Below are 25,938 nucleotides of genomic sequence, written 5' to 3'. Positions count from 1 at the left end.
GCAGAGAGGGAGCCTTCTCCCCCACCCATCTCAGCAGCAAAGGCACCTGCCGGGAAAAATACCCCCAGGCAAGGCTGCGTGGCCCTGTGCAGGTATTTGGGTTTGTTTTCTTCTGGCTTTTCAGAGGCTCCTGCCGCCCCTTCCTCCCGCCCCCAACCCCTCCACGGCTGCGGCGTTTCAGCACTACCCTGCCTGGACAGCTCTCAGCCGCAGTCCTGCCCCGCGTTCCTTCCTGGCCGCCGCTCCTCATCTTGCACTTCTCCGGGAGCAGTAGTATAGACATTCTCCAGCCAAAACCCCAGCCCCCGGCAGGGCAGGGGCAGGGGCAGGGGCAGGGGCGCGAGTTGGGGGGGTTCGGTTCAGCTGAATGATGCAATCTAAAAACAAAGGGGGGGGGAGGAAAGTGAGGGGAGGCTGGAAGGACCCCCTAGCCAGGCGCTGGCAGATGGGGCGCGTGCCCAAGACCAGCAGGGAGCCGCTCCTCCTCAGTAAATTGCTGTCTGTGTTTTCATCGGGCACGTTAAACCCGAAGCGGGAGGACAGGCTGGGGAGAACAATCAGGGGTCAAGCCGATGTTCTGGTTCCCCGAAGGGAAATCATCATTAATGGTGGTGCGCGCGCGGGGGAGGGTTGTGGGGTGAGTCACTTCCACCCGGCTCCCCTCAGCTCCTCCACTACAGAAACTCAAGGAGCAAGTTGCTCTCATGTAATGTAAGATTAAAAAAAAAAAAAAGGATTTATCTTAATCGATTAAAAAACACCCGAAAGGCAAATAAAGGCAAGAAATACCACGTATTTTATCGGACCGACTGTAATTGATTGTCAGCTGTTCAAAGCTTGGGGGAGGATGTTGTTTCTGTGGGTCTTTTCCCCCTTCTCAAAATGCTGATTCCTAAATATTTGCTCCAAATAAGCCTGAATAAAAATGAAGTTAAGGAACAGATGGCTGGTCTTTCTTTCACTTGTCAGCGACTGGACTGGATCATATTTTGGAAGGAATGATCAAATTATAGAAAGGCAGATTTCATGGAATCAGATGATAAAATTGATTTTCTAGTATATGAAAAGTTAACATGGCGCCAGCATGTAAATGACATACTATGCAACAACATTATGCCATGCATGGCATAGCAAAGGTAAGGATTTTATTTTTCAGCTAATAGTAAGTTGGATAACCTTATATATCTTTTACTGATTTGTAGTTAAGTATCCAGCTTGACATTAACAGGGTCCATTTGTTTTTGTCAGCATAATCAGTTCTAACATATAGAAAATATTGCTGATGATTTTAAGGATTTTATTGATTCATCTCATCTTTGAAAATCATTGAGTATTTTGTAGGAGTCAGCCTTTTGCAAAGTAATACAAAATAATGGAAACTGTAATAATCCATTTTAAGAACCTTTTGAGTTCCTGGTTGATTATTTAATCACTCCTGACTTTTTAATCTTGTGCACACCTGATTCTGCAACTCTTACTTACATTGCATAGCTCTTACTCCAGTGAGATTCTGCAATGTAAGGGTTGCAGGAATTAATTTGACAGCATTGGTTCACATATATAATTCATTAAAGTCTGTTTGCTTTGTACATAGAGCATACCTTATTCAAACACCAGGATGGGCTGCTGATGTTCCAAAAGAGGACAATATCGGATAAAATGCAAATGTTTTGACTAGTTCTATAGTATACTTCAGATACGTTCCTTAAACCTTGGATCTGTAAGTCCCTGCAGCTTTCCAGTTACATGTGCAATCGATGAAACATTTACATCACTGTTTGGCAAGAGCATTTTATTCTCTCACTATAGCTATTTCTAGTGTTACCATCTCTGTAGCATCTGGACACCACTATGACATACACATGGCATGTAGTAAAGAAACAGAACCAATATCAGGCTTATTTTACTGAGGAGGGGAAGGGTTGTGAAGTTCAATGAGTAGTGGCCAATGCTGATTTTGTTTGGTGAATAAACAGAGCCTCATCCCTTTTGAATTCAATATAATCTCAAGAGATTTAATCTGAGAACTCCCCAAACAGTATTCTTCCATATAGGATTTGTGGAAATCAAAATCCTAATGTCTAGCACTTTCCTTAACAGACTACAAACCTTTATCCATTCTAAAAAGAAATTAAACTTCTCCTTTTATGTAAATTTGGAACTGAAGGTGTGTGCAAGGGCTCAGAAGTAAAACTACAGGAAAATTCCAGCATTTCCTCATTTCAGTGGTGTGGAAGTCCAATCTCTTTCTTTCAAAATAAATGCAGTACAGGGTTAGTAAAGGGACTGATCCTGCAGGCCCTACTCAGGAAAAATGTGCACTGTCTTCATTGGGAATTATGCCCCCAATTAGAACTAAAAGCAGCAAGATTGTGCCAGTCATGTACGATTAACATTAGCATGCAGTGAACTGTTGTTTTTAAAGGATCCAACATTTATAATGTGGATCAAAAGAACAGGAAAATTAGGCAAGTTGTGTTTTTTTAAAGGCATAGGAATAAATCCATTGATTATGTGTCAGGTACAACTTATACATATGCTTGTGCAGATATTGTAACACAATCGTCTCTACCCATATAGTAACTCCCATCCCTCAGCATTTCCGTCACTCACCACTCAGATTTCAGCATGTTTCACAGATATCCTATTTGTATGCAAGAATTCATGGCATTATCCATTACTGACAATGTATTCTAAAAGAAGAATATTAAACTGCATGCGCAGTGTAGTCCATTGGATTGCGTTTGACAAAAGCCTATGAATATGATGCTTTGTGAAGGACTGCATACTGACATTTGGACTATTTGACACACATTTCATGAATAACATGTGTCCTACTGCCTGTTTTATTCCTTCTGAATTTTCCATACTTTGGATGCCCAAGTTCATTGATGACATTGCATATGATATGCATTTTATCAAGGCTTGGTTCCCTATTGATATCAAATTATTTGAGGAAAGACTGCTATCATTTTATGAGCTTATAAGATATTTTGTACAAAATATTTATTTAAAAGATATTTGAGTGCCACCATGACACTGTTTCTACACAACTTATGAAAATATATGATGCAAATTCCAGACTTAAAGATAATTGGCCAAATTCTCCATCGCTTTTACACCCTGCCACCTTATTACTCGAATCTCTTAATGTCTATCAACCCATAGAAACAACAGGAGCAAATGGAAGCAGGTGGTGCAGTCTAGTGTAATATCAATCTAGTGGCTGCAGCATTTTGTCCTGCACTATGGCTGAACTACCAGTGCTGGATAGATAAGTGTTGCGCTCAGGTAACCTGTAACTGACTTAGGGCTTGTCTACATGGTGCAGCAATACAAACTACAGGGGTATGATTTCTAAAGCCACTACTATGTTGCACAGTAATTGGTCCATGTAGACCCCTTTGGTTCACACTCAAAAGTTCCCTATTATTTTTTAACAACTATCACACAGTAGGGAACGAGCAGGGCCTGCACAGACTGCATGACACCTTACTGTGCTTTGGAAATCATACTCCCATAATGTGCACTACTCCACAATTAAGACCTGGCCAAAAGTTGTGTGTGTGGGTGGGGGGAGGGTAGCGTGGGGGAGACTAACTTGAGAGCATTAGGGATCTGTCATGTGTTAGTGTCACTAAACTTAAGGAAGTGTTTATATTTGTACCGTAGCTAGGATTCCTAGTTCCAGGAAATTCTGGAGTCTTGAGTTGTTGAGTCTGATATTGATGTTATAATCACAACCATTTCCTATTCCCACATTCAAGAGAAGCTACAATGCCCCAGTGAAGTAAATATCAGACTTAGAAAGATAATGAAATAAGATATTTTCCCCCATTTAACCTCACTGATCCATTCTAATCTTCATATAGAGAAGTAGGAAATGATTGTGATGGCACTAGTAAGATGGGACTCTAACAACCTCTCGGATTTTGATGGGAGAGCAAATCAAAGAAGAAGTGCAAATATTAATGAAACATAAAGAAACATTAAACTGCTGAGGTCTAGATTGTGCCATTTAGACTCAGCCTTACACTGGGGACAATGTGGAGCTGCAGCGCCCTGGAAGGAGCACTGGACACACTGTCTCATGGAGCTCTCTAGTGCATAGGAAGAACATGCACATAGCTTCATTTCAGCCAATGAGGTATAGCATAACCCTGGTCAGTATGTAAGGGATGGAATGAGAATTGCATGGTGAGGGTACTAACTCAGGAAACCAGTGTTCAGCCTCCTGCTCCATCAAACACTTCCTGTATGACTTTGGGCAGACTACTTCGTCCCACTGTGCCTCAGTTTCCCCTCTGTAAAATTGGAATAATAGTACTTTGCTGCACGATAGGGGTGATATGAGGATAAATATCATAGTATCTCATGGTATTTAGTGTAACAGAGGCCATATATGCACTATACATAGATTCATTTATAACTCCATCTCTCCTTTCCTGTTAGACAGGGGTGCTGGAACAATTTTTATAGTGTGGGTGTTGACAGCCATTGAACCAGACTGCAAACCTTGTATATAATGGAAAACAGTTCAAGCCAGGGAGTGCTGCAGCCCCCCACACTCCTATTCCAGCATCTATGCCAGTATTGAGTAGAATCTAACCCCAAGTTGTTTCACAGAGTTAATATCAACATATTTTAAAAAGCAATTTAATGAGATGACACCCACATGGTGAAAGTTGAGTCACTCTGGACTATCATCTTACTTCCATTTCTGCCCACTCACTTCCCTTCCAGAATGGTTTGAGCAGCCAATATCCTCACGGATGCCAGGAGTTAGAAATTAAGGATCAGATCCTAATGGAGCTATGCCTATTAACACCAGCTGAGGAGCTTGCCCTAATACTTTAGATCATCTAAAAGCCAAGACAGCAACCTTTCAGATGACTTACGGACTTGATCTAGCTCTCAAAGGTTTGGAGATAGGGGTAACAAATCCAACTGGAACTGAAGTTAATGGTAAAAGGCAAGATGGTAATCAGAATAATCAGAGCAGTGCTCAAAGATACACATGAAGTGATGTTAATATCTAATTTGATGGGAACCCACAGGACCAGAGAAATGTTTTACATCATTGGAAAGCTGGAGTCATCAGATTGTTGGTAATGTATAGCATTAATTTATCAATGATGATTCACAAGCTATAATGCCAGATGTAGTAGTGTGAAGGGCAATAGAGATAAGAATTGTCTGGAAGATGGAAAGATGGAGATGGAATGATTTTAAGGCAAACAAAGAAATCTGGGTATAGGATTGGCTACAGAAAAGATTTCAATGGTAGAGACAAACAGCTGGTAGGATGCCAAAGAAAATAATGCAGATGGCCCAGGATACCTAAGTGCTAACTTCTGGCTCTGCCATTGACTTGCTGTGTGATCTTGGGAAAGTCACTTAAACTTTGTGCTTCAGTTTCTCCACATATCTGATGACATTAACCGTGCTTACCCATCTTTGTAAAGCACTTTGAGATCTTCTGATGGAAAGACCTATATAAGGGCTGCTTCTTCTTCTCATCTCAAAGCATCTTTACAGACAGAGAGCAGTACAGTATCATGCATTCCTGTCCATGGCTTGTTCCTCCGCTAAGCGTATCCTGGTCATGTCCATGCATACGATGTCCCACCATCTAAAAGCTGATTGGCCTCTAGGTTGGACTGACCTGGGTTGTATTTGTAATATTTTCTTTGAAATCCTGTCAGCGGTTTATCTTCAGCAGCATCTTCACCAACATCATCGTTTTTACTTCAGCCAATCCTGCACCCAGATTTCACATCCTTCTCTCCTAATGTCTTCATTTGCCTTAAAATCATTTCATTTTACACCTGTCATCTTCCAGACAACTTATCTCCACTGCTTCCAGCTTTCTGATGTCTGTTTCATGCAGCTGTTTCTGCAGCTGCTGCCAGACCAGAGTTATAGTGTTAGCATACTGGTTTGATAAGTTTTCACTTTGGTACCAATGTTTTTATCAGTCTCTCATTTCATCAACTTCTATGCTGCACTTGTAGCTAAGGCACATCATTTAACCTCATCCTTGATGGAACCATCAGCACTGATCAAGCTTCCTAGATACACATGATTTTATGACTTCACTGCTGCTGCATTTCACAGTTTGTCTATTGTCCATTTTCCAAGATGCACCCTCTGGATCTTTTTGACATTTATTATATAGTCAACTACACCAATTTTCCAAGGTGTGCAGAGTTTGATCATTAATTCAGATGTCTGCCAGCTATATGATGTCATCTGCATAAACTAAAGAGCTTAACTTTAGATCACAGCCACCAAACTCATTTACTATTCTTAACATCCAAGTTAAGTACAAGATGAAAAGTGACCATGCCCTCTTGTCTTATGCCAAACTTCAACTTGAACCAGTTGCTTAATTTTCCACCAATACTTATGGCACTACAAGAGTCCTCATATATAACCTTTATAATTGCATTTATCCTATTTGGGATTCCATATGGTTTTACTACTTTCTGTAATGCTTCACAAAAGCATTTGATTTGGTTTGGAGAGAAGTACATGAAAACCGAAAACATCTATAATCTCCATTCTCACTTCCCAACCCCTACACCATTAACTGTTGGAGCATGAATATCAAATGCAACTTTGCCAAGGTGTGAAGGTTCATTCTTCCTCACCTACTCCTCCTCAAAAACTGGCCGTAATCTGTTAACAACTGCTTTCATTTTTCCCAGGACTGATCATTATTTGGATTGGCAGGTCTCCTTTCTTCAGGATTGGTACAACTATTATATTTCCAGTCATCCGGCATCTCCTCTTGCTCCCGTACGTTCATGTATATTTTTCCTAATGTTTTGATAGTACTTTGTCCTGCCAACTTTTAGCAGCTCAGCTGTTATATTGTCGATTCCTGCAGCCTTCCTATTTTCTAACTGCTTCTCTGCTCTTTCTTTCAACGGTTGTTTAGTGCTGATATCCATTGTGCCTTGCAAGCTGCCATGTTCATCTAGTTTGTCTAGAATGCTTGCATCTGGATGGATGACAGGGTTGAGCATTTTGTCAAAATGCTCCTTCCATACTTCCAGCCCTTCTTTGGCATTTATTGTCAGTTCACCCATTGCCTTTCTTACTACTCATATCATTGACCTGATTGTGTTTCCATACAAATTAACCTTTGTGTATATCATTTTCATGTCTTGTTTTCTTGATGCCTCCTATAGTTGTTGAGCCTTTTTTCCAGAACTTTTGCTTGCCCAGTCTTTGTGATTTCTTCATTACTTTCCCCAACACTTTTACTTCTTCCACTTTCCCAGCAGTCTTTGCTTATTTACACTTTTCCTGTAATATTCTTGTTTTGTTGCTTGTCCAGCTCTTCTTTGTTTGCTTATGCCTTCCAATAACTTTCTTTGCAGTGTTTTCTATCACTCCCTTGATTGTTTTCTATCCATTCCATAGTGAGATTTCTTCATCATAGCAAATTAATGACTGGAAAGACGTTCCAAGTGTCACCCTGTTACTCTTTCATCTATCAAGGCCAAATTTGGCTCCAGTTGCACCCATCTTTTTCTTGGACTTGAACTACTAATTGGAAGGATTAAGTTAATCACAGCTACAGCTGGTGCTTCTATAGACTAACATCCTACCATGACCATCTATCCCTTTTACTGATAATAATGTGCTCAGTCTGGTTTTTGGTTTGCTCATCCGATGAATTCCATGTAACTTTGGGCATGTCATTTGAAACCAAGTACCACCCATAACTAGATTGTGCATCTCACAGCATTAACCTTTCCTCATATGGTTTGTCATCCCAATGCCATGTGGTCCAACACTGTTCATTTGCTAACCTTATCCGTCACCAACCTTTGCATTCTATCTCCCATTATCAGGATCTTATAACAAGGAATCTCATCTACAGTGCCATCCAACTGTTGATAAAATCCATGCTTCTCTTCCTGTTTTGATGCATAACAACATCCTATGATCCTCTTCCTATGATGGTGCATAACAACAGATCACAATGATGCATAGTTCATTGTAGGCAGTAGTGACAATCTGCTCAGACATCAGTTTCCAGTTGTTCATTGAAGTAACTGTTCTCTTGTCCACTGTTATAGCAACCCCATGCCTATGCTTCACTTGTGCACTTAAATGTTCTGACTAAAGGATAGTATAATTCTTAACTGTCAACTCTCCTGTACCCAGCCAATGTGTCTCCTGTAAGGCAGCAAGGGAAACGTGTAACTTCTGTAACTCCTCTGCTTCTAGCTCAGTTAGGCTAGGGGAAAGTAGAGTTCTAACATTCCAGCTGTTATCCAAAAATCCATTAATATTTCCATTTGCTAGGCATGATGAGCCTTGGTCAAAATCCACATAAGTCAGTCTGGCTTGCTGTACTGTTTCTATAATAAGTAACAGTGGCTTATTAGGCCAACCCACTCTATCCCACTCATGGGAACACCATGTCATATCCCGCTGGGAACAGGTATCCGTGGTTCCACCCTTGTCCTCTTACCTTCCACGGCTAATGAGCTTGGGCTGCTCAGATTTGAAATCAGAGTTTCCTTCTCCTAGATAGACTTGCCTGAAGAAGCTAAGTAATCTCTGTCTGTCCCCATTTGAAATCAGAGTTTTCCTTCTCCTAGATACAGTTCTTTCTGCTAGATACTTCATGGTGGGACAACAGCATAGAGGTAGGTCTCCTGGGTATTGGCAGGGGGGTCGCCTGTCTTTGGGGAAATCCAGAAAGGTCACACAGAATATTACAGAATAAGGTGCTGTGAACCAACAGTATTATTATTATTACTACTATAAAATAAACACAGGTCCCTCATAGCAGGCAAAATCACAGGCCATTGACTGGAGAAACCAGTATATTTTCAGTATCACAAGCATCCTGCCCCTTCTCTGAATTTTGTTGGGAACTGAACACACTGAAAATAAAAAATGGCGAATGTGATGAATAATTACTTCTCGTTCAATGTTTATTGTTTTGAATAATGATCATTATTTTTCCTGGTATATATCTGGGCTTTGTTCCTTTGGAGGGCCGATTTAAGAAGCTGTGAAAGGGCCCCAGCAGAGGAAGAAGTCATAATATGTTCTGAGCAATGCTCTTGCCGAACAAAGGCTCTGTTTTGCCATTGCACAGCAACACCATTCCAGAGGGGGGGAACAATCTGGAGCATTTTACACAAGCTAGAGATGTAGACAACCCAAGAGGAGAAAGGGAAAATGGCAACGTGTGGGTATGATGATGGGGAATGTGCATCTGTTACATATTTAGGAATTCAAGAGCTCAGTACCATGTGAGAAATCAGAGTGACAATTAAATTGGGTAGCTCTCTGGCATTAATGCATGTTACTAATGTAAATACCGTGGGGGCCAAATCATCAGCTGGTGTAAATCAGCATAGCTACAGCAAATTACAACAGCTGTGGAACGAGTCCCATGATTGCTAATGGAATTCTGACAGTTAATGCTTTGTTTATATGTGCTGTGGATTATTTTGCAGTACCAATACTGTAGTTCAGAAAAACTCTGTTTAGCCCATTGATCAGAGTGTTCAGTAGGGTAAGAAGCTTGTATCTATAGGAACAAACTGTAAAATGTATTTGAAAATAAATGGTCTTAATCGCATTGGGTATTTCTAAATCGCTTGCTGGCAACCACCATCTTCGTGAAGTGGGGACTGTGTCTCCCTCTGGATGTGTTTAACACATTATGGGCGCTTCCATAACCTAAATAAGGTAATAAAAATAATACTCATATTAAGAAGTGGCATCATTTGTGATGCTTGTTGTACAGAAGTCATGTAAAACAGACTGTAAGTCGTAAAGCCTCCACCCATACTTTAAGAATCTGAAAGAACAGTAGTGTTAAAAAACTAAATAAATATAATGAGACAGATTCTTTCCCCCATTTCTTGCCCCTGTTCACTGGTGAGGGGCAGAATCTGGCTGTCTCAACTCAACCAAGAATGTGCCCAGACTCTAACAATGGAGACATGGTGAAGGAAGCAAGGGGCAGGAAAGGAGCAGGGCAGCGTGAAGTTCTATTCCACAAATTCTCAGCTGGCGTATCATCCCTTAGAACCATATCCAATTGACATAAATCAGAGTAGCTCCTAGGCTGCTTTAATTTACTCCAGGGGTAGGGTCAGAGCTGCTGCAGATTGAGAATTAGGGAGTTTTAATTGGCTCCCTGACTGCACCCCTCCTCTGCTTAGCAGACCTTACAGCAGCAAAAATTCTGGTCCCATGTGTTTCTTTGGATTTTGAGCCACTGCTAAAACAGACTGGAAACTGATATACCACTTCTTAGACAACACTCCGATGTTAGGGGGTGTCAGTTTTAAATAAGTTAAATGCCACCAATTATAATTAAAAACTTATTAAATGCAAGAAAACTAATGCCACATTAAGTTTGAAATTTTACTTAAAAAACAAAGGCCTTGTTCTTGTGCAGCCTGCATCAGTTTTAAACCAGTGTAACTCAATTGACATCAATGGAGTTACCTCAAATTGCACCCAATGTCACTGTCTATGGGTATGTCTACACTGCAGTTAAACACCCATGGCTGGCCCGTGCCAGCCAACTCAGGCTCATGAGACTTGGGCTAAGGGGCCGTTTAATTGTGGTGTAGACGTTCAGGCTCAGGCTGCAGCCTGAGTTCTGGGACTCTCACGCCATTCAGGGTCCTAGAGCCTGGGCTCCAGCCCAAGCATTCACACACAATTAAACAGTCCCTTAGCCTGAGCCCCACGAGCTGGAGTCAGCAAGCATAGGCCAGGTATGGGTTTTAATGGCAGTGTAGACATTCCCTAAAACTCCATTATTTTTCAAACAACCTTTTTCAAACCTAATAAAGTAGCCGCCTCACTGAGGGGTATGTAGTGTCTACATTTTAAAACCAATCTCCTTTTCAGGTATTCAATCTCAAAAGAGAAATCTGAACTTTTTTTTTCTGTAAAGGCTGAAAAACTGGGCTTGATTCTGATCTTACTTCACACATTGACTTCAGTGGAGGTATCTCCTGATTTACACCGGTGAAACTCCTAAGAAGATTCTGTGGCATTTTTTGTTATGCTTGTAGCAGTCCAGGACTTTTTTTTTATAAGCATAGCTAAGAACAAGTATGAAAAACTTAAACACAAATGGTAAAGTTTTTCCAGAAAAATTACAAGATACTGAAAGTAAGAGCTTACAATAAAATTCATTTGAGCATGAGCTTTCGCGTAGCTCACGAAAGCTTATGCTCAAATAAATTGGTTAGTCTCTAAGGTGCCACAAGTACTCCTTTTCTTTTTGCGAATACAGACTAACACGGCTGTTACTCTGAAATCTACAATAAAATTATCATCTTAACTATTAAAACATCAAGCTTGGAATGCTAGAATTATCAAACACATTTCACAGTATATTCATTGTGAGACTTTGTGTTTTGAACTTCTAGATCATTGGGCTAAGCAAATTAGATACTCTTTTCTTTTAAGAAGATAAGCACCATTACTTAAAAGACCATTAAAAGGAAAGAGAGAAGGTGACAAGGGACTGGGAGGTGAGAAGAGACTGTGTGTGTGTGTGTGAGAGAGAGAGAGAGAGAGAGAGAGAGAGAGAGATGCTCACCAGGAAGAACATTGCTGGAGGAATATCAGTTAGTTGGGAGTCTGTATTGAGCATTAAACTTTGCTAGTGATGTTATTCTGCACCTGGCAATTAAAGAGATGCTGACTATGTCTTCACTGCCAGAAAAGGTGGATTCTTTTAGTGGCATAATTTACACACCTGAGCTACCCAGTCATAAAATCCTAGTGGAGACAAGGCACCTGTAATTTTTACTGTGAGAAAGCTAGGTGAGATCAGCACTATATTCTCCCCACCTGCAGTTGACCTCGCCTAGTTTACCCCTGTAAAACTACAGTGCCTTGTCTCCAGTAGGATTTTACAGCAAGAGGTAACACACCTTAGTTGTCACATGGTGAAAACACACCTTTTATGGCAGTGAAGACAAAGCCTCTAGATCATTGGCTCAAACAAGTGTTACCACTGGAAAAAACAAGGAAGAACTTTTTAAAAAATGAAAACCCTCAATGGAAAATTTTTCTGAGCGTGGTCTCCATGTATCAAATGACCCCAGCTGCCATGGTGTTCACAATTTTATCATGGTTCTCTGCACAAGTCTAGGGAAAAGTTATAAACACAGGGAATAAATGGATAAAGGGAAACTTATGAAAAGATAGTATTCGTGATAAACCAACCTTTAAAAAAATACTAGATTCATCATGAAAAGTGGAAATTTGCTTATTTAAAAGGCTAAAAATGTTGCTTTTTTGTTTTAGCCTGGCTCATCAGAACAGAACACTTTGTCATATCATGGGTGAAAAAACAGACCAGTAAACTATGAGCTGCCATTATTTTTACAGCTGTCACTCCAGGCTGGCCCTGGAAGAGACTTGTATCACAGGAAAAGCATAATAGTAATATAGCTTGGCTATGAAGTGCTGGCCTTTCTACATTATTATTTCTAAGATAATTGAGAAAGAATAATCTAGTACTAAACCAGTATAACATTGCCATTGCTATATGCTCAATATAATGCTAAGTTCATCAGACTGTCTTTCTCGGATACTTATATATTATGTATTCAAGATGTCAATGATAGCATTAGGCTAACTGACCACTCAAAGACTATTTGGTTGTTATCCTCTGAATACTTTAAATACAGAAGCAGTGCAGTGATTATTGTATTCGAGCTCAGAAGTGCATTCATTTAAGCCTTCAGTACATATATAATCCATGTTTTTTATATATATTTGTTTTTTAGTGAGTGATGGAATAAGCTACACTTGCTTTTGGATGGATTACACTACATACAAACTGAAAATTATACCTCCTTGCAAGGAGATGAAAAAGCCCCTCGAACAATCCTTTTCAAACAGCTGGGGAGCAAAAAGCTTCTGAATGGATCATGCTTACAGCAGACCATTAGTTGAATGGGATCAGCATTTCTCCTGCTAAATAATCTGAAGTTAAGGATCTGGAAAAGAGATTTTTGCAGAGATGACCCATTTACAAACTGGACTTAGTCCAGAGACTATAGAGAAAGCCCGTCTAGAACTGAATGAAAACCCAGATGTTTTGCATCAGGATATCCAACAAGTCAGGGACATGATCATCACCAGGCCTGACATTGGGTTTTTACGTACAGATGATGCCTTCATCTTGAGATTTCTCCGAGCCAGAAAGTTTCACCAAACAGATGCCTTCAGACTGCTGGCCCAGTACTTCCAGTACCGCCAGTTAAATCTGGATATGTTCAAAAACTTCAAGGCTGATGATCCTGGGATCAAACGGGCTCTGATTGATGGATTCCCTGGAGTGCTGGAAAAACGTGATCACTATGGCAGGAAGATTCTTCTGCTTTTTGCAGCTAACTGGGATCAGAGTAGGTAAATGTAGATAGTGTACTTATATATTTATACACACACAAAACCTGTTCACTGTTGATTAATGACCATATTTTAGGCAGTGAGATCATTTTGATAAACATGTATTCTAAACATGAGTCCATTTCACTAAAGCCTTCATCTAACGTGATTGTCTATCATTTCTCATACCCATGCCACTGAGGATTTACTATACATCACTTCAAAGAGGTAGCTCATATTTTTCCAGAATGTTTGCAGATTTAAGCCAGACAATTGCCTCTTGCAATAAGTACTTTAATACCTATTACACCATAACTTTAGTAATGTCAGACATGAGCCGAACAGGTTGAGAGCAAAAACCTGACAATTTGTCACCACATGACAATTCTCATATGAACTGTGATACATAGGTGTGATGGGGCACTCTATTCTACTCAACCCCACCCCCTCCTGGCTATTCTGGGGATTAGCTCTTCCAGGCCGATGCCCCTTCCTGCAGTTGCACTCCATGACTCTGTCTCTCTCTCACACTGGGGCCCCTATCTCAGCCCAGGAGCTGCAGCTTCCTCTTCATGACTCAGCCCTCTGGTCAGGTCACTAAGGGGTTTTCCCTTCCAAGGTGGAGTACTTCAAAGTCTTTCTGTTCAGGTGGCATTAGGCAGTCCTCACACCTGACACCCTGACCCTGTCACTCCTGCAGTGACTCAGGCAGTCTTCTAGTTCACTACCCCTAGTAGTACCACTCTGTAGTGGTTGGTATGGGAAATCAGGCCAACCCTCTAATCTTGCCTGGCCTAATTCAACCCCCTCAAGACCAGTGTGTAGAGTACTCCCCATTACAACAGGGCATTTACCTTACCTGTTCTGGCTCCACACCTCTAGGGGATACAGTCTTGGTTTTAATCATTCCAGAAAGTACAGCCTCTGAATGAAATATTCACAAGAACGGCATCTTAATTTCTACACACTTTGGTGCCTGTGGGTAAGTCAGATATTTGGGAGATAGAATCAGGCAAAGGATATTTTCATATTTCTGCTATAATGTGTTACAACCAAAGATCTCTTCCAACCCCTAAAATAAAATGATATTAAAATTTAATGTGATTATTTATTCAGCTCTCTCTACCCCTTTGAGGTGGTAAAGACATATATGAAAGGGGCAGATCTGGAATGTTCTTCTCACAGTATCTTTCTCTTCTCAAGTCACTCCCCTGCAGTTCTTCTGCCTGCAAGATGAGGTTGAGAAACTTAATAAAATACAGGATTTTAATGCAGGGTAGCTCAAGCTGCAAAAGGCCAAATTCAAATTTTGAACTTCCCAAAGTTTGCACTGTTCTGTTCCAGGGATTTGGGATGGCTCATTATAAAGATAAGGCCCAAAAGCAGTGTAATCTATATCAGGATTAAGATTTTAACCCGAAAACTCAGTGCTGGTCAGATGGGGGGTTTGTTACTCCTGGGGGAATTCTGTGCAACTGGCCATGCAGAATTCATGTCACGCACAGATTTCCTTGCTTCCCTGCAGCAAAATGACTTTCTGATGGGGTAGCAAAGGCAAGTCACAAGAACGGTCCTGTGCCTCTCCCCAGCAGCATGGGTGCCCGGAGCAGTTGGTAGAGAGTGAAATCACTTCAGGGGGGCACTCTGGGGCAAGCCTGGCCCTTTCGCTGTGTCAGTGTTGGGTGCAGCCAAGTACATGTCCCCAAGGGGTGTGTGTGCAGGGTGATTTCCTACCTCCATTCAGCCAGTGGCCTATGCTTCCCACTGTCAGGCTGGAGCCTCCACATTTATTTACTGACCATAACATTTGCAGAATTTTAAAATATTGTGTGCAGAATTTTTGTTTTTTGGGTGCAGAATTCTCTCAAGAGTAAAAGTATGTCTTTCAAACTCAGGAATTAGTAGGCAAGTCTAGAGCTGTGCCTATATTTTGCATTTTTTGAAGTTTTTTTGAACATCTTTTTTACCCATACGTTATCATGTATGAAAAACTCGATGTCTGTGTCATTAACCTTTGCACGTGCAAATTCAGGATAAATTCATTCAGCTATCTTATTCTGCATGTGAAAAAGTAGTTTATTCACTTTGGGTGACATCTTGGCCCAAGTGAAGTCAATGTCAAAACTCCCATTGACTTAAATGTGTACATGGAATGTGTACATTTTTGCCCAATATTTGTAAAGTTGAGTTTTTGCCAGAAAACAGATGCCCTTCTCCCCACCCTCCGAAACAGCTATTGGCCAAATATGTGCTGCCATACTCAGTCTCTTTCAAGTAGGTTTATTTTCTTAATTAATACATATATAGGGATTAACAAACCTGTGTTTAGGGGTGGGCACTGTAAAAAGGAGGGTGAGCAGTAATTAAACGTATCAGAACAAGAGTTTCCAAAGCACTAAAGCGAAGAAAATAGAAAATGCAAGTTGAGGACTGGAAACTGGAAATTCTATCTGTGCTCACAAGGTCGATATTTTTAATAAACGCAGAGAGCATAGTGACAATAAGAGTTTTCTATCATCCCAAGATGAATTTCAGCTACAGAAAAATCATATTGGGCCCATTTGTAGCAGGGGTCATAATGCAACACAGCCAGATACCTACCTACTGGAATAGACCATTTAACTATCTATTTTCTGATCATGCTGAGTAAAGTTGCCTCAGTAGATGTTGATTTTCAAAGGAACAGGTTTAGCAAAGTATAAGTATCTTTGTCAGTGTTTTCTCCTTCTCAAAAGACAATACCATTATTCCATTGAAGTTGAGATGTGACTGGAGTATGTATGTGTATGTGTTTACACATAGCTCTGACTATCATTCATACAGCCATATAAATCACATATCCAAAGGAGCCATTGTATGTAACATCAATAACAAATTGTTTAAAAAACCCAAGCATTTACATAACAGCCCACAATAGATCTTTATAGCCATAATGATATACTAGGTCCAAATTCAGGATCTGTTTGTCTACACATTTACACTGGTGTCAATCAGAAATAGCTCCATTGATGTCAAAGTCATTACAGTGGCATACTTTTAAAAAGTGTCAAATATGGATTTAGTGTACATGAGAAATCATAACTGCTCTTCAGAGCAAATCAATATCTTTCCCACTTCACCCATGCCCACCTCCCAAAATAATAACTTGCAAGTTACCAAGTATCATAGAATCATAGAATATCACGGTTGGAAGGGGCCTCAGGAGGTCATCTAGTCCAACCCCCTGCTCAAACCAGGACCAATCCCCAACTAAATCACCCCAGCCAGGGCTTTGTCAAGCCTCATCTTAAAAACTTCAAAGGAAGAAGATTCCACCACCACCTCCCTAGGTAACACATTCCAGTGCTTCACCACCCTCCTAGTGAAAAAGTTTTTCCTAATATCCAACCTAAACCTCCCACACTGCAACTTGAGACCATTACCCCTGGTTCTGTCATCTGCTACCACTGAGAACAGTCTAGATCCATCCTCTTTGGAACCCCCTTTCAGGTAGTTGAAAGCAGCTATCAAATCCCCCCTCATTCTTCTTTTCCACAGACTAAACAATCCCAGTTCCCTCAGCCTCTCCTCATAAGTCATATGTTCCAGACCCCTAATCATTTTTGTTGCCCTCCGCTGGACGCTTTACAATTTTTTCACATCCTTCTTGTAGTGTGGGGCCCAAAACTGGACACAGTACTCCAGATGAGGCCTCACCAATGTTGAATAGAGGGGAATGATCACGTCCCTCAACCTGCAGGCAATGCCCCTACTTATACAGCCCAAAATGCCATTGGCCTTCTTGGCAACAAGGGCACACTGTTGACTCATATCCAGCTTCTCGTCCACTGTCACCCCTAGGTCCTTTTCTGCAGAACTGCTGCCTAGCCATTCGGTCCCTAGTCTGTAGCGGTGCATTGGATTCTTCCGTCCTAAGTGCAGGACCCTGCATTTATCCTTGTTGAACCTCATCAGATTTCTTTTGGCCCAATCCTCCAATTTGTCTAGGTCCCTCTGTATCCTATCCCTACCTGCCACCGTATCTACCACTCCTCCTAGTTTAGTATCATCCACAAATTTGCTGAGAGTGCAATCCACACCATCCTCCAGATCATTATTGAAGATATTGAACAAAACCGGCCCCAGGACCGACCCTTGGGGCACTCTGCTTGATACCGACTGCCAACTAGACATGGAGCCATTTATCGCTACCCATTGAGCCCGACAATCTAGCCAGCTTTCTATCCACCTTATAGTCCATTCATCCAGCCCATACTTCTTTAACTTGCTGGCAAGAATACTGTGGGAGACCGTGTCAAAAGCTTTGCTAAAGTCAAGGAATAACATGTCCACTGCTTTCCCCTCATCCACAGAGCCAGTTATCTCATCATAGAAGGCAATTAGGTTAGTCAGGCATGACTTGCCCTTGGTGAATCCATGCTGACTGTTCATGATCACTTTCCTCTCCTCTAAGTGCTTCAGAATTGATTCCTTGAGGACATGCTCCATGATTTTTCCAGGGACTGAGGTGAGGCTGACTGGCTATAGTTCCCCAGATACTCCTTCTTCCCTTTTTAAAAGATGGGTACTACATTAGCCTTTTTCCAGTTGTCTGGGACATCCCCTGATTGCCATGAGTTTTCAAAGATAATGGGCAATGGCTCTGCAATCACAGCCGCCAACTCCTTTAGCACTCTCAGATGCAGCACATCCGGCCCCATGGACTTGTGCTCATCCAGCTTTTCTAAATAGTCCCGAACCACTTCTTTCTTCACAGAGGGCTGGTCACCTCCTCCCCATGCTGTGCTGCCCAGTGCAGTAGTCTGGGAGCTGACCTTGTTCGTGAAGACAGAGGCAAAAAAAGCATTGAGTACATTAGCTTTTTCCACATCCTCCATCACTAGGTTGCCTCCTTTATTCATTAAGGGGCCCACACTTTCCTTGGCTTTCTTCTTGTTGCCAACATATCTGAAGAAACCCTTCTTGTTACTCTTAACATCTCTTGCTAGCTGCAACTCCAGGTGTGATTGGCCTTCCTGATTTCGCTCCTGCATGCCCGAGCAATATTTTTATACTCCTCCCTGGTCATTTGTCCAATCTTCCACTTCTTGTAAGCTTCTTTTTTGTATTTAAGATCAGCAAGGATTTCACTGTTAAGCCAAGCTGGTCGCCTGCCATATTTACTATTCTTTCTATACATCAGGATGGTTTGTCCCTGTAACCTCAATAAGGATTCTTTAAAATACAGCCAGCTCTCCAAGACCCCTTTCCCCCTCATGTTATTTTCCCAGGGGATCCTGCCCATGAGTTCCCCGAGGGAGTCAAAGTCTGCTTTTCTGAAGTCCAGGGTCTGTATTTTGCTGCTCTCCTTTCTTCCCTGTGTCAGGATCCTGAACTTGACCATCTCATGGTCACTGCTCCCAGGTTCCCATCCACTTTTGCTTCCCCTACTAATTCTTCCCAGTTTGTGAGCAGCAGGTCAAGAAGAACTCTGCCCCTAGTTGGTTCCTCCAGCACTTGCACCAGGAAATTGTCCCCTACACTTTCCAAAAACTTCCTGGATTGTCTGTGCACTGCTGTATTGGTCTCCCAGCAGATATGAGGGTGACTGAAGTTTCCCATGAGAGCCAGGGCCTGCGATCTAGTAACTTCCATTAGTTGCCGGAAGAAAGCCTTGTCCCCTTCATCCCCCTGGTCCGGTGGTCTATAGCAGACTCCCACCATGACATCACCCTTGTTGCGCACACTTCTAAACTTAATCCAGAGACTCTCAGGTTTTTCTGCAGTTTTATACTGGAGCTCTGAGCAATCATACTGCTCTCTTACATACAATGCAACTCCCCCACCTTTTCTGCCCTGCCTGTCCTTCCTGAACAGTTTATATCCATCCATGACAGTACTCCAGTCATGTGAGTTATCCCACCAAGTCCCTGTTATTCCAATCACATCATAATTCCTTGACTGTGCCAGGACTTCCAATTCTCCCTGCTTGTTTCCCAGGCTTCTTGCATTTGTATATAGGCACTTGAGATAACTCGCTGATCATCTCTCTTTTTCAGTATGAGGCAGGAGCCCTCCCCTCTTGCGCTGTCCTGCTCATGCTTCCTCCCGGTATCCCACTTCCCCTTTACCTCAGGGCTTTGGTCTCCTTCCCCTGGTGAACCTAGTTTAAAGCCCTCCTCACTAGGTTACTAAGTACGTAGCCTATAAAATAAATTGGAACCTCATGCCCTTGCTTCTTCTTTTACCCAGTACTGTTTCATTTACTGAGTTCCAAATTCTTTCACTGAAGAGATACAAATGGTGCCTGCTCCTTCTATGTCCATGTCCAGGTCCCTTTCCCCCACCACAAGGTCCAATTCCTGTAACTCCATTGAGCTTCTCCTGATTTAAGTTTACAGTGATGTGAGAGGAGAATCAGGCCCTTCGTTGCACAACTTAGGTGCCTTGTCTGAGTTCAGAACAACACTGATAGCTTTGAACGATCATCTTAGTGCAATGCAAATGTTTGTTACACTTACCTAATGGAGCTGATTACTATGCAGCTTGTTCCATGAAAATTAGTTACATCCCCAATACCACTTCTGATGTGCATCTCAATATCTTACCAAAGAGCAGAATTCAGCAAATACTGTATCGGAGTAGTGCAAATGCATTACACAGTTCAATACCTGAGTTCAAAAAAGAAGCAGGCAGAAGACGAAATTAAACCCTTGCTCTTGGATGACTGCCAGGGAGATACTACATGTAAAAGAATAAAATCCACTAACCTATAAGATGTTGCTGTCTTCACTTAATTCCTCTTCTCCATCTACTTTCAACTAGAAATGTGTGAGTAACTGATTTTTCAGTGTGCTGGTCAAACCAAGAACTTGGAAAAATTCCATTTCAAGTCCCACGAAATAGTTCATTGAATCCAAAACAAAATGTTTTATTAGGTTTCAGAGTAACAGCCGTGTTAGTCTGTATTTGCAAAAAGAAAAGGAGTACTTGTGGCACCTTAGAGACTAACCAATTTATTTGAGCATAAGCTTTCGTGAGCTGTGAAGTGAGCTGTAGCTCATGAAAGCTTATGCTCAAATAAATTGGTTAGTCTCTAAGGTGCCACAAGTACTCCTTTTCTTTTTGCAAAATGTTTTATATCATTTTCAAGGTCTTTAAAACTTTCTTTAAAAACAAAATTGAACTGAAATTTAAAACAAAGTTCATTTCCACTGAAAAGTCAAAATGTTTCATTTAAAAAGTGTCGAAATGAAATGTTTCAACTTTTTCAGGATTTTTTTTCCCGGCTGCAACAATTCAGTAAATTCCCCACAAATCTGTGAAATGTTTCAGTCAACCTGAATCTGCATTTTTGACAAAAAAAAATTTTGGCTGAAAATTTTCACCCAGCTTTAATTCTACCTTTAATTCTTTCCTTTTCTTTTCCCCTCCAACCTGTCTCGTTTTCTCCATTTTGTTTATTTTATCTTCTTTCTTGCCTCTCTCTCTTTAATCTTAATGATGTGTTATGGTATCTTCCCATTTTCTTCCTCTGGCTCTTCCTTTCTTCTGCCCCTTGCTCTCCAACTCTATTATTCCCTCTTCTGAAGTTTCTTTCCAACTGTTCCCTCCAGGTACCTGTTTTTCAACCTGGACTTTCCTTCTTCCTCCATTCCTACTCCTTTTTTCTCCACCTCTAATCTTGACCTATCCTCCTAGGAAACAGCTTCTTAAGATTTGTGAATATGAAAGATTTGTGAATATGGTTTCCTTGGCCAAATCTTAATTCTCTGTTGTATAAGTGCAAACAGGAGCAAAACAGTTTAAGCTCATAAAGAAATCTAAAATCTTTCTCCAAAATATTTCTCAAAATTCATTTCAAAACTGTAATAAAAAGGAGTAAGCTCTGATCCAACAGAAAAACTATAGAAAATTGCTCATTCTAATCCAAGCGATTTCTAGCCACCCACCGCAATTTAAATTCAGTTTCACTTTGTTAAAGCCCTTCATTTCTTTGGATGGAACAGTGCCTGCAATTCTGGGCAGGAAATACTGGGTGGCAATTTGAGGATGCCCTAGATAGGATGAATGAGTGAAATAACAAGAAATGAATGCCCAGCATCTTCCTATTATTCTCTACTGATACACACACACACACTTATTTTCCTTCAGTGAACGCTTTATACAGTTCATTTAAAACATAATTCATTGGTGCATCAAAATTCAAACTATTTGGTGATTTACTCTAAAAACAGTCAAAAAAGATGTAAACCCAGAATGTCCTTTATTAGATAGACACACAGTACATGATGTGCCTGTCATTGAAGGTTTATTTCTAGCAGATGCTTTAGGCTGAAGAGGGGGCCTTGCCCCCTAGCTTTTAGATAAAAGCATTTGGGGTTGGATTATTTTAGTTCAGACAAAAGCATTTGAAAAGGATAAACCAATAAAGTACTTTGAGTAAAGAACATGAGGATTATGTTAGCAGACTGTGTATCTGAAAGTGGTGTAGGATACCTTGTATTTAAAGATGCTTTATGAAACCAAATTCTCTTCCAATATCTAGTTCCCAATTCTTTAATATTTTCTATGTGCTTTATGTATCTCTCATACTTAAAAATGCAACCACTGAGGATAGCTTGGATGTTAAGTTATTTGCTATAGTCATCATTTCCCGCACTTAGGCCCATATCCTCTATGGTGCCTAAATACCTTTGAAGATCTGAACTTTAGTGTTCACAGCCTGGTGCACACCTCCAAAGATGATGACTACAAGATCCCTGTTGGTCTTGGTATCTAGTAAGTGCATGACGCTGGTTTGGGCCTTATAACAGAGAAGCACCCACCTCTCACATGTGCCCCCTTCTGGTTAGGTGTGCTTGCTGTCTTTCAGTTCTGGTGACCCCGTCAATGGTTTCTCATGTGTTTTTTCAGTGACTCAGCCTTCTGGCTGAGTCACACACACACTACCTGTATGTGAATCAGAACAAACCCCTTCCGGGACATACAGTCCACCAGGGGTCTACCTCAGTACCCCTTGGTTGGTGTCTCACTAGCCCTCCATGGGCTCAGTCTTTAAGTAGTCCTGGCCCTGGTATGGAACTATACCCGCAGGGCTCCCTCCCTGGAGACACTACCTTCCTGCAGCCCTCCCCAGGGTCACTTAGTCCCAGCAGCCAGCCAGTAGCTCCTTTGTCCCCCGCCCACCCCGCTCCCAGTCCCTGGCGGCGCCAAGCTATCTGTAGTCCGGATGCTTTTTCAGCCATCCAGGAACACAGTCCTCTCTTTTGCAGCTCCAGGCAGCAATTGACTCTGTTCTGTTCTGCAGCTTCTTTTATATGGCCTGATTGTGCCCTGATTGCCTGCTCCCTGCAGCCTCTCTAATTGGCTGTTTCTCCACAACCACTCTAGGCTGCTTGGAGGACTTCTCTTCTGCTATTTCCTGGGACGGGGTGTAGGAGGATGCTAAGGCCTCCAGCAGGGGGTTTCTGGGCCTAGTCCACCCTATCACACACCTCTCCCCTCAGACAGGATTGGGGTAGGGTTCTACTGCTGTCTTCTGCCCTGCTTTAGCAAGGTTTTCTCCTTCCCAGACTTCTGTCTGGAGAGTGTTTTTCACTGTCCTTTTGCCCCCTTTAGTCAGGGTCTACTCTCCTAGGTCTTTCTTACCTAGAGAGCATTTAAGAGTCCTTTCAGTTCACCTTTGCCTCTGGGACTTCAGGGTCTCTGCACGCCACAGTTCGTCCATCCCTGAATGCCAAGGCTCCACTTCTGTCTTGAGGTAATATACCAGGTGGAGCAGGCATTATTTCTCCTCCTTAGCAAACTGGAAATCCATGGCCAGCTGTTCTCTCTGTCACCTGAGACCCTCCACCTCACTCTCCATTGGCTCCAGCTATTCAGTTAGTTCATCAACACTTAGGAGGGAACTGATAGAACTGGCCTGACATACCTTTTTCCCTTGCGGTGACCTACACTAACCTGTTCACTGTGAGGTACAGCCCGGATTCCCACTATAACTGGCTGACCTTGAAAATCTGTCTGGGTCCCAACTGTATCCCACTGCTCCTGGGATTCTGTCTGGGTCCCCACAATATCCTTCTGTACTCAGGGCCCCTAAGTTCAGGGTAAGGTATTGATGAAGGCTGGGGCTGTGGGGAAGTGGCCCTGGGAACTGAAGGCAGTTTTGCTAAAGGGACAAGATGGCATGTGGCTGCAATTCTTAGGGTCTCTGGGTGGGCGGGCCCATGTCCTCTCCCTTCCCCCCAGGCCACTGATGAAGGGCCTAAAATTGGACAGCAACATACCCAGAGAATGCGAATGTATGGTCAGCAGGCCCAGCTGGAGAGCTGGGGCCAGAACAAAGTAAGGGGCAAAACCATTGCCTCCAGGGAAAAAGCCCTGGGGGTGCGGCCTGATACCAGGACCAGGACTGGTTTAAAGACCTCAGACATGCCTGAGCAGAAGGGGCGCTCACAAGTGGTGGGTGACACACCGTTACAGACCTGTATGCAGCTATCTAATAATGGAGATGTTCAAATTGTTGTGAGAGGACGATGGGATGCAGTGTATGTCTCTACATCCTACTATGTGCTTAGTCATTTTGCAGTACAGAATTTATATTCAGACAAGGTTTCAAGAAATAGTCCTCCAAAGTAATCAACACTGATTTGCTGGCATTTCCCAAAAGGGGGAAATTCCAGGAATTAAAGGATTTGTGCACAAGTATGTTGAGAGGAATGACATGCAGGATAGGTGAGGGAGAAGGGAAATTATGTGTGCACTTTTTATCTTCAGAGGTATTTGTATTTCCATGGTGGGGGAAGTGATCTCACTATCTGTGGACTTTAAAATCCAGATCCTGTCCATTGTCTGAAATCTGGCTATATCTTCATGTAGGGGAATCCCAGGGATGGTGTGACCAGCCCTGTGCCACTTGCTCCAAACCTCCAAGACACAGCATAGGGGGCATGCTGGAGTGTGACTGGGGACAGGAAGCATGGCCAAAGCACCACTGTGCTGTGGCTATCCCTGACTGTTTCTGGTCTCTTTGCGGCCATTACATCCAGGATTAGTTTGCTGGTATAAACCCACTTTCCCCCTTAATCCCCACCAGCTACACTGGAGCACTGTTTTGGTGCAGCTGAGGATCTAGCCCCAAGATTTTTAAATATACTTCTTGGAATACTCTCAGGGCTGTTAATCTGGAAATATTGACTGTATCACAATGCCACTGGGGTAGGTATATAAATTGTTTACTGCGCCTTCCCATTCAATGATACAAGAATCAAGTAAGGCTGTAAATACTGAAGCTTTTATTTACCATGCTTTGGTAAAGTGTAGAATGTGTAAGCAGGGAGATGATATATAGACAACAGCCAAGAGTAAAATAAAATATAAACTGAGCTAAATATGGAATATAAATATAGTTATACCAAAACTCTTATAGTGACAGCAGTACACAAATAGGTGGTTGCCTATTGTGTTATACTTATAAAGCAGCAGTAGAATAATGCTGGCAATGCTGTGATCATTGACGAACAAGCCAGTTCAAACATTTATTATTAACTTTATTTAATTATATCACAGTAGCATTTAGGTGATCCAATCGAGATCACAGTCCCATTGTGCTAGGCACTGTGAAACCCACAGTAAGAGACTATCCCTGCCAAAGAGACCTTACACTCTAAATAGAGAAGCTAATTGGAGGGTGGGAGAAAGGAAATACTATCAACTCCATTTTACAGATGGGGAGCTGTGGCACAAAGAGATGAAGTGACTTGTTCCAGGTCACAGAGTGAATCTGTGGCAGAGTCAGAAAATGAACTCAAGTCTCTTGAATTTCAGTCCAGCATTTTAACCACATGAAATATTTCTTCTCCAGCTGTGGAGTTTCTGAGCAACATTCCCTCTCTTCCCATCTCTAAAAGAAATGTACATGAGTCTTCTCATTTGTGTGCAATGTTGCCTTTCGGTCTCAGAATCGTTTCTGTACATTTTTTGAATCACCCTGTTCCAACTGAAAGTATTCTAAGTTTTAATTCCCCCTATCCCTTGCTGTCATGTATGGATTTGGGGTGTGGGGTTACACTAAAGGGAGCAGAGTAGGAGGAATGTTCTTCATAGCTAGAGGGACTGAATAAGCTGTGTTGCCCACAGACAGCAACACTGGATGAAGCCTTTGATATAGAGCAGTTAGCCAATGACCAAATGAGTTCCTGGAGGTCAAAGCCCCCACCCAATAGCCAATGAGGAAACATGCTAGTCACCGCCTCGCAGTCATCTGACTTAGGGAATGTCCCATGGAGGACTGTCCATAAACTCTGTAACACACTTGTTGGTGATTTTCAAGACCCCCCCTGTAATGGGTTGGACCCCCTTTCTAGGGTACCACCTGATGTACTGGGGTTTCACTGAGCCTGCCTGTTCCAGTAGCCTTGGCTCCCTCTCCCTGTTTTGCTGAATCAGGCTCTCCAGCCTCTGGCAGCACACACACAGAGGTAGAGATGCACCAGCTGTAGAATCACACAGGAATCTGCAAACAGCTCTCTATGGGAAGACTCAGCTAGG

The 25,938-nt window shown here is 42.0% G+C and overlaps 1 protein-coding gene across 3 annotated transcripts in view; it reads left to right on the top strand.

The window, feature by feature from the left end:
• Window position 1: 1 nt before the first annotated feature.
• The window catches only part of CLVS1 (clavesin 1), a 139,349-nt gene continuing 113,412 nt past the window's right edge, over window positions 2-25,938 (top strand). Inside the window, exons 1-3 of one of the 3 annotated variants that reach the window (XM_073331047.1) lie at window positions 6-92; window positions 915-1,136; window positions 12,804-13,428. In XM_073331047.1, the coding sequence (XP_073187148.1) occupies window positions 13,040-13,428 (389 nt within the window). In that variant the 5' untranslated portion in view covers window positions 6-92; window positions 915-1,136; window positions 12,804-13,039. Of the gene's footprint in view, window positions 93-914; window positions 1,137-12,803; window positions 13,429-25,938 lie in introns of all 3 variants that reach the window. The other 2 variants (XM_073331048.1, XM_073331046.1) reach the window with 2 other exon arrangements.

The sequence above is a fragment of the Lepidochelys kempii genome, chromosome 2 (genome assembly GCF_965140265.1).
Source record: "Lepidochelys kempii isolate rLepKem1 chromosome 2, rLepKem1.hap2, whole genome shotgun sequence".
Taxonomy (NCBI): Eukaryota; Metazoa; Chordata; order Testudines; family Cheloniidae; genus Lepidochelys; species Lepidochelys kempii.
This window is presented reverse-complemented; position numbering and strand designations above follow the sequence as displayed.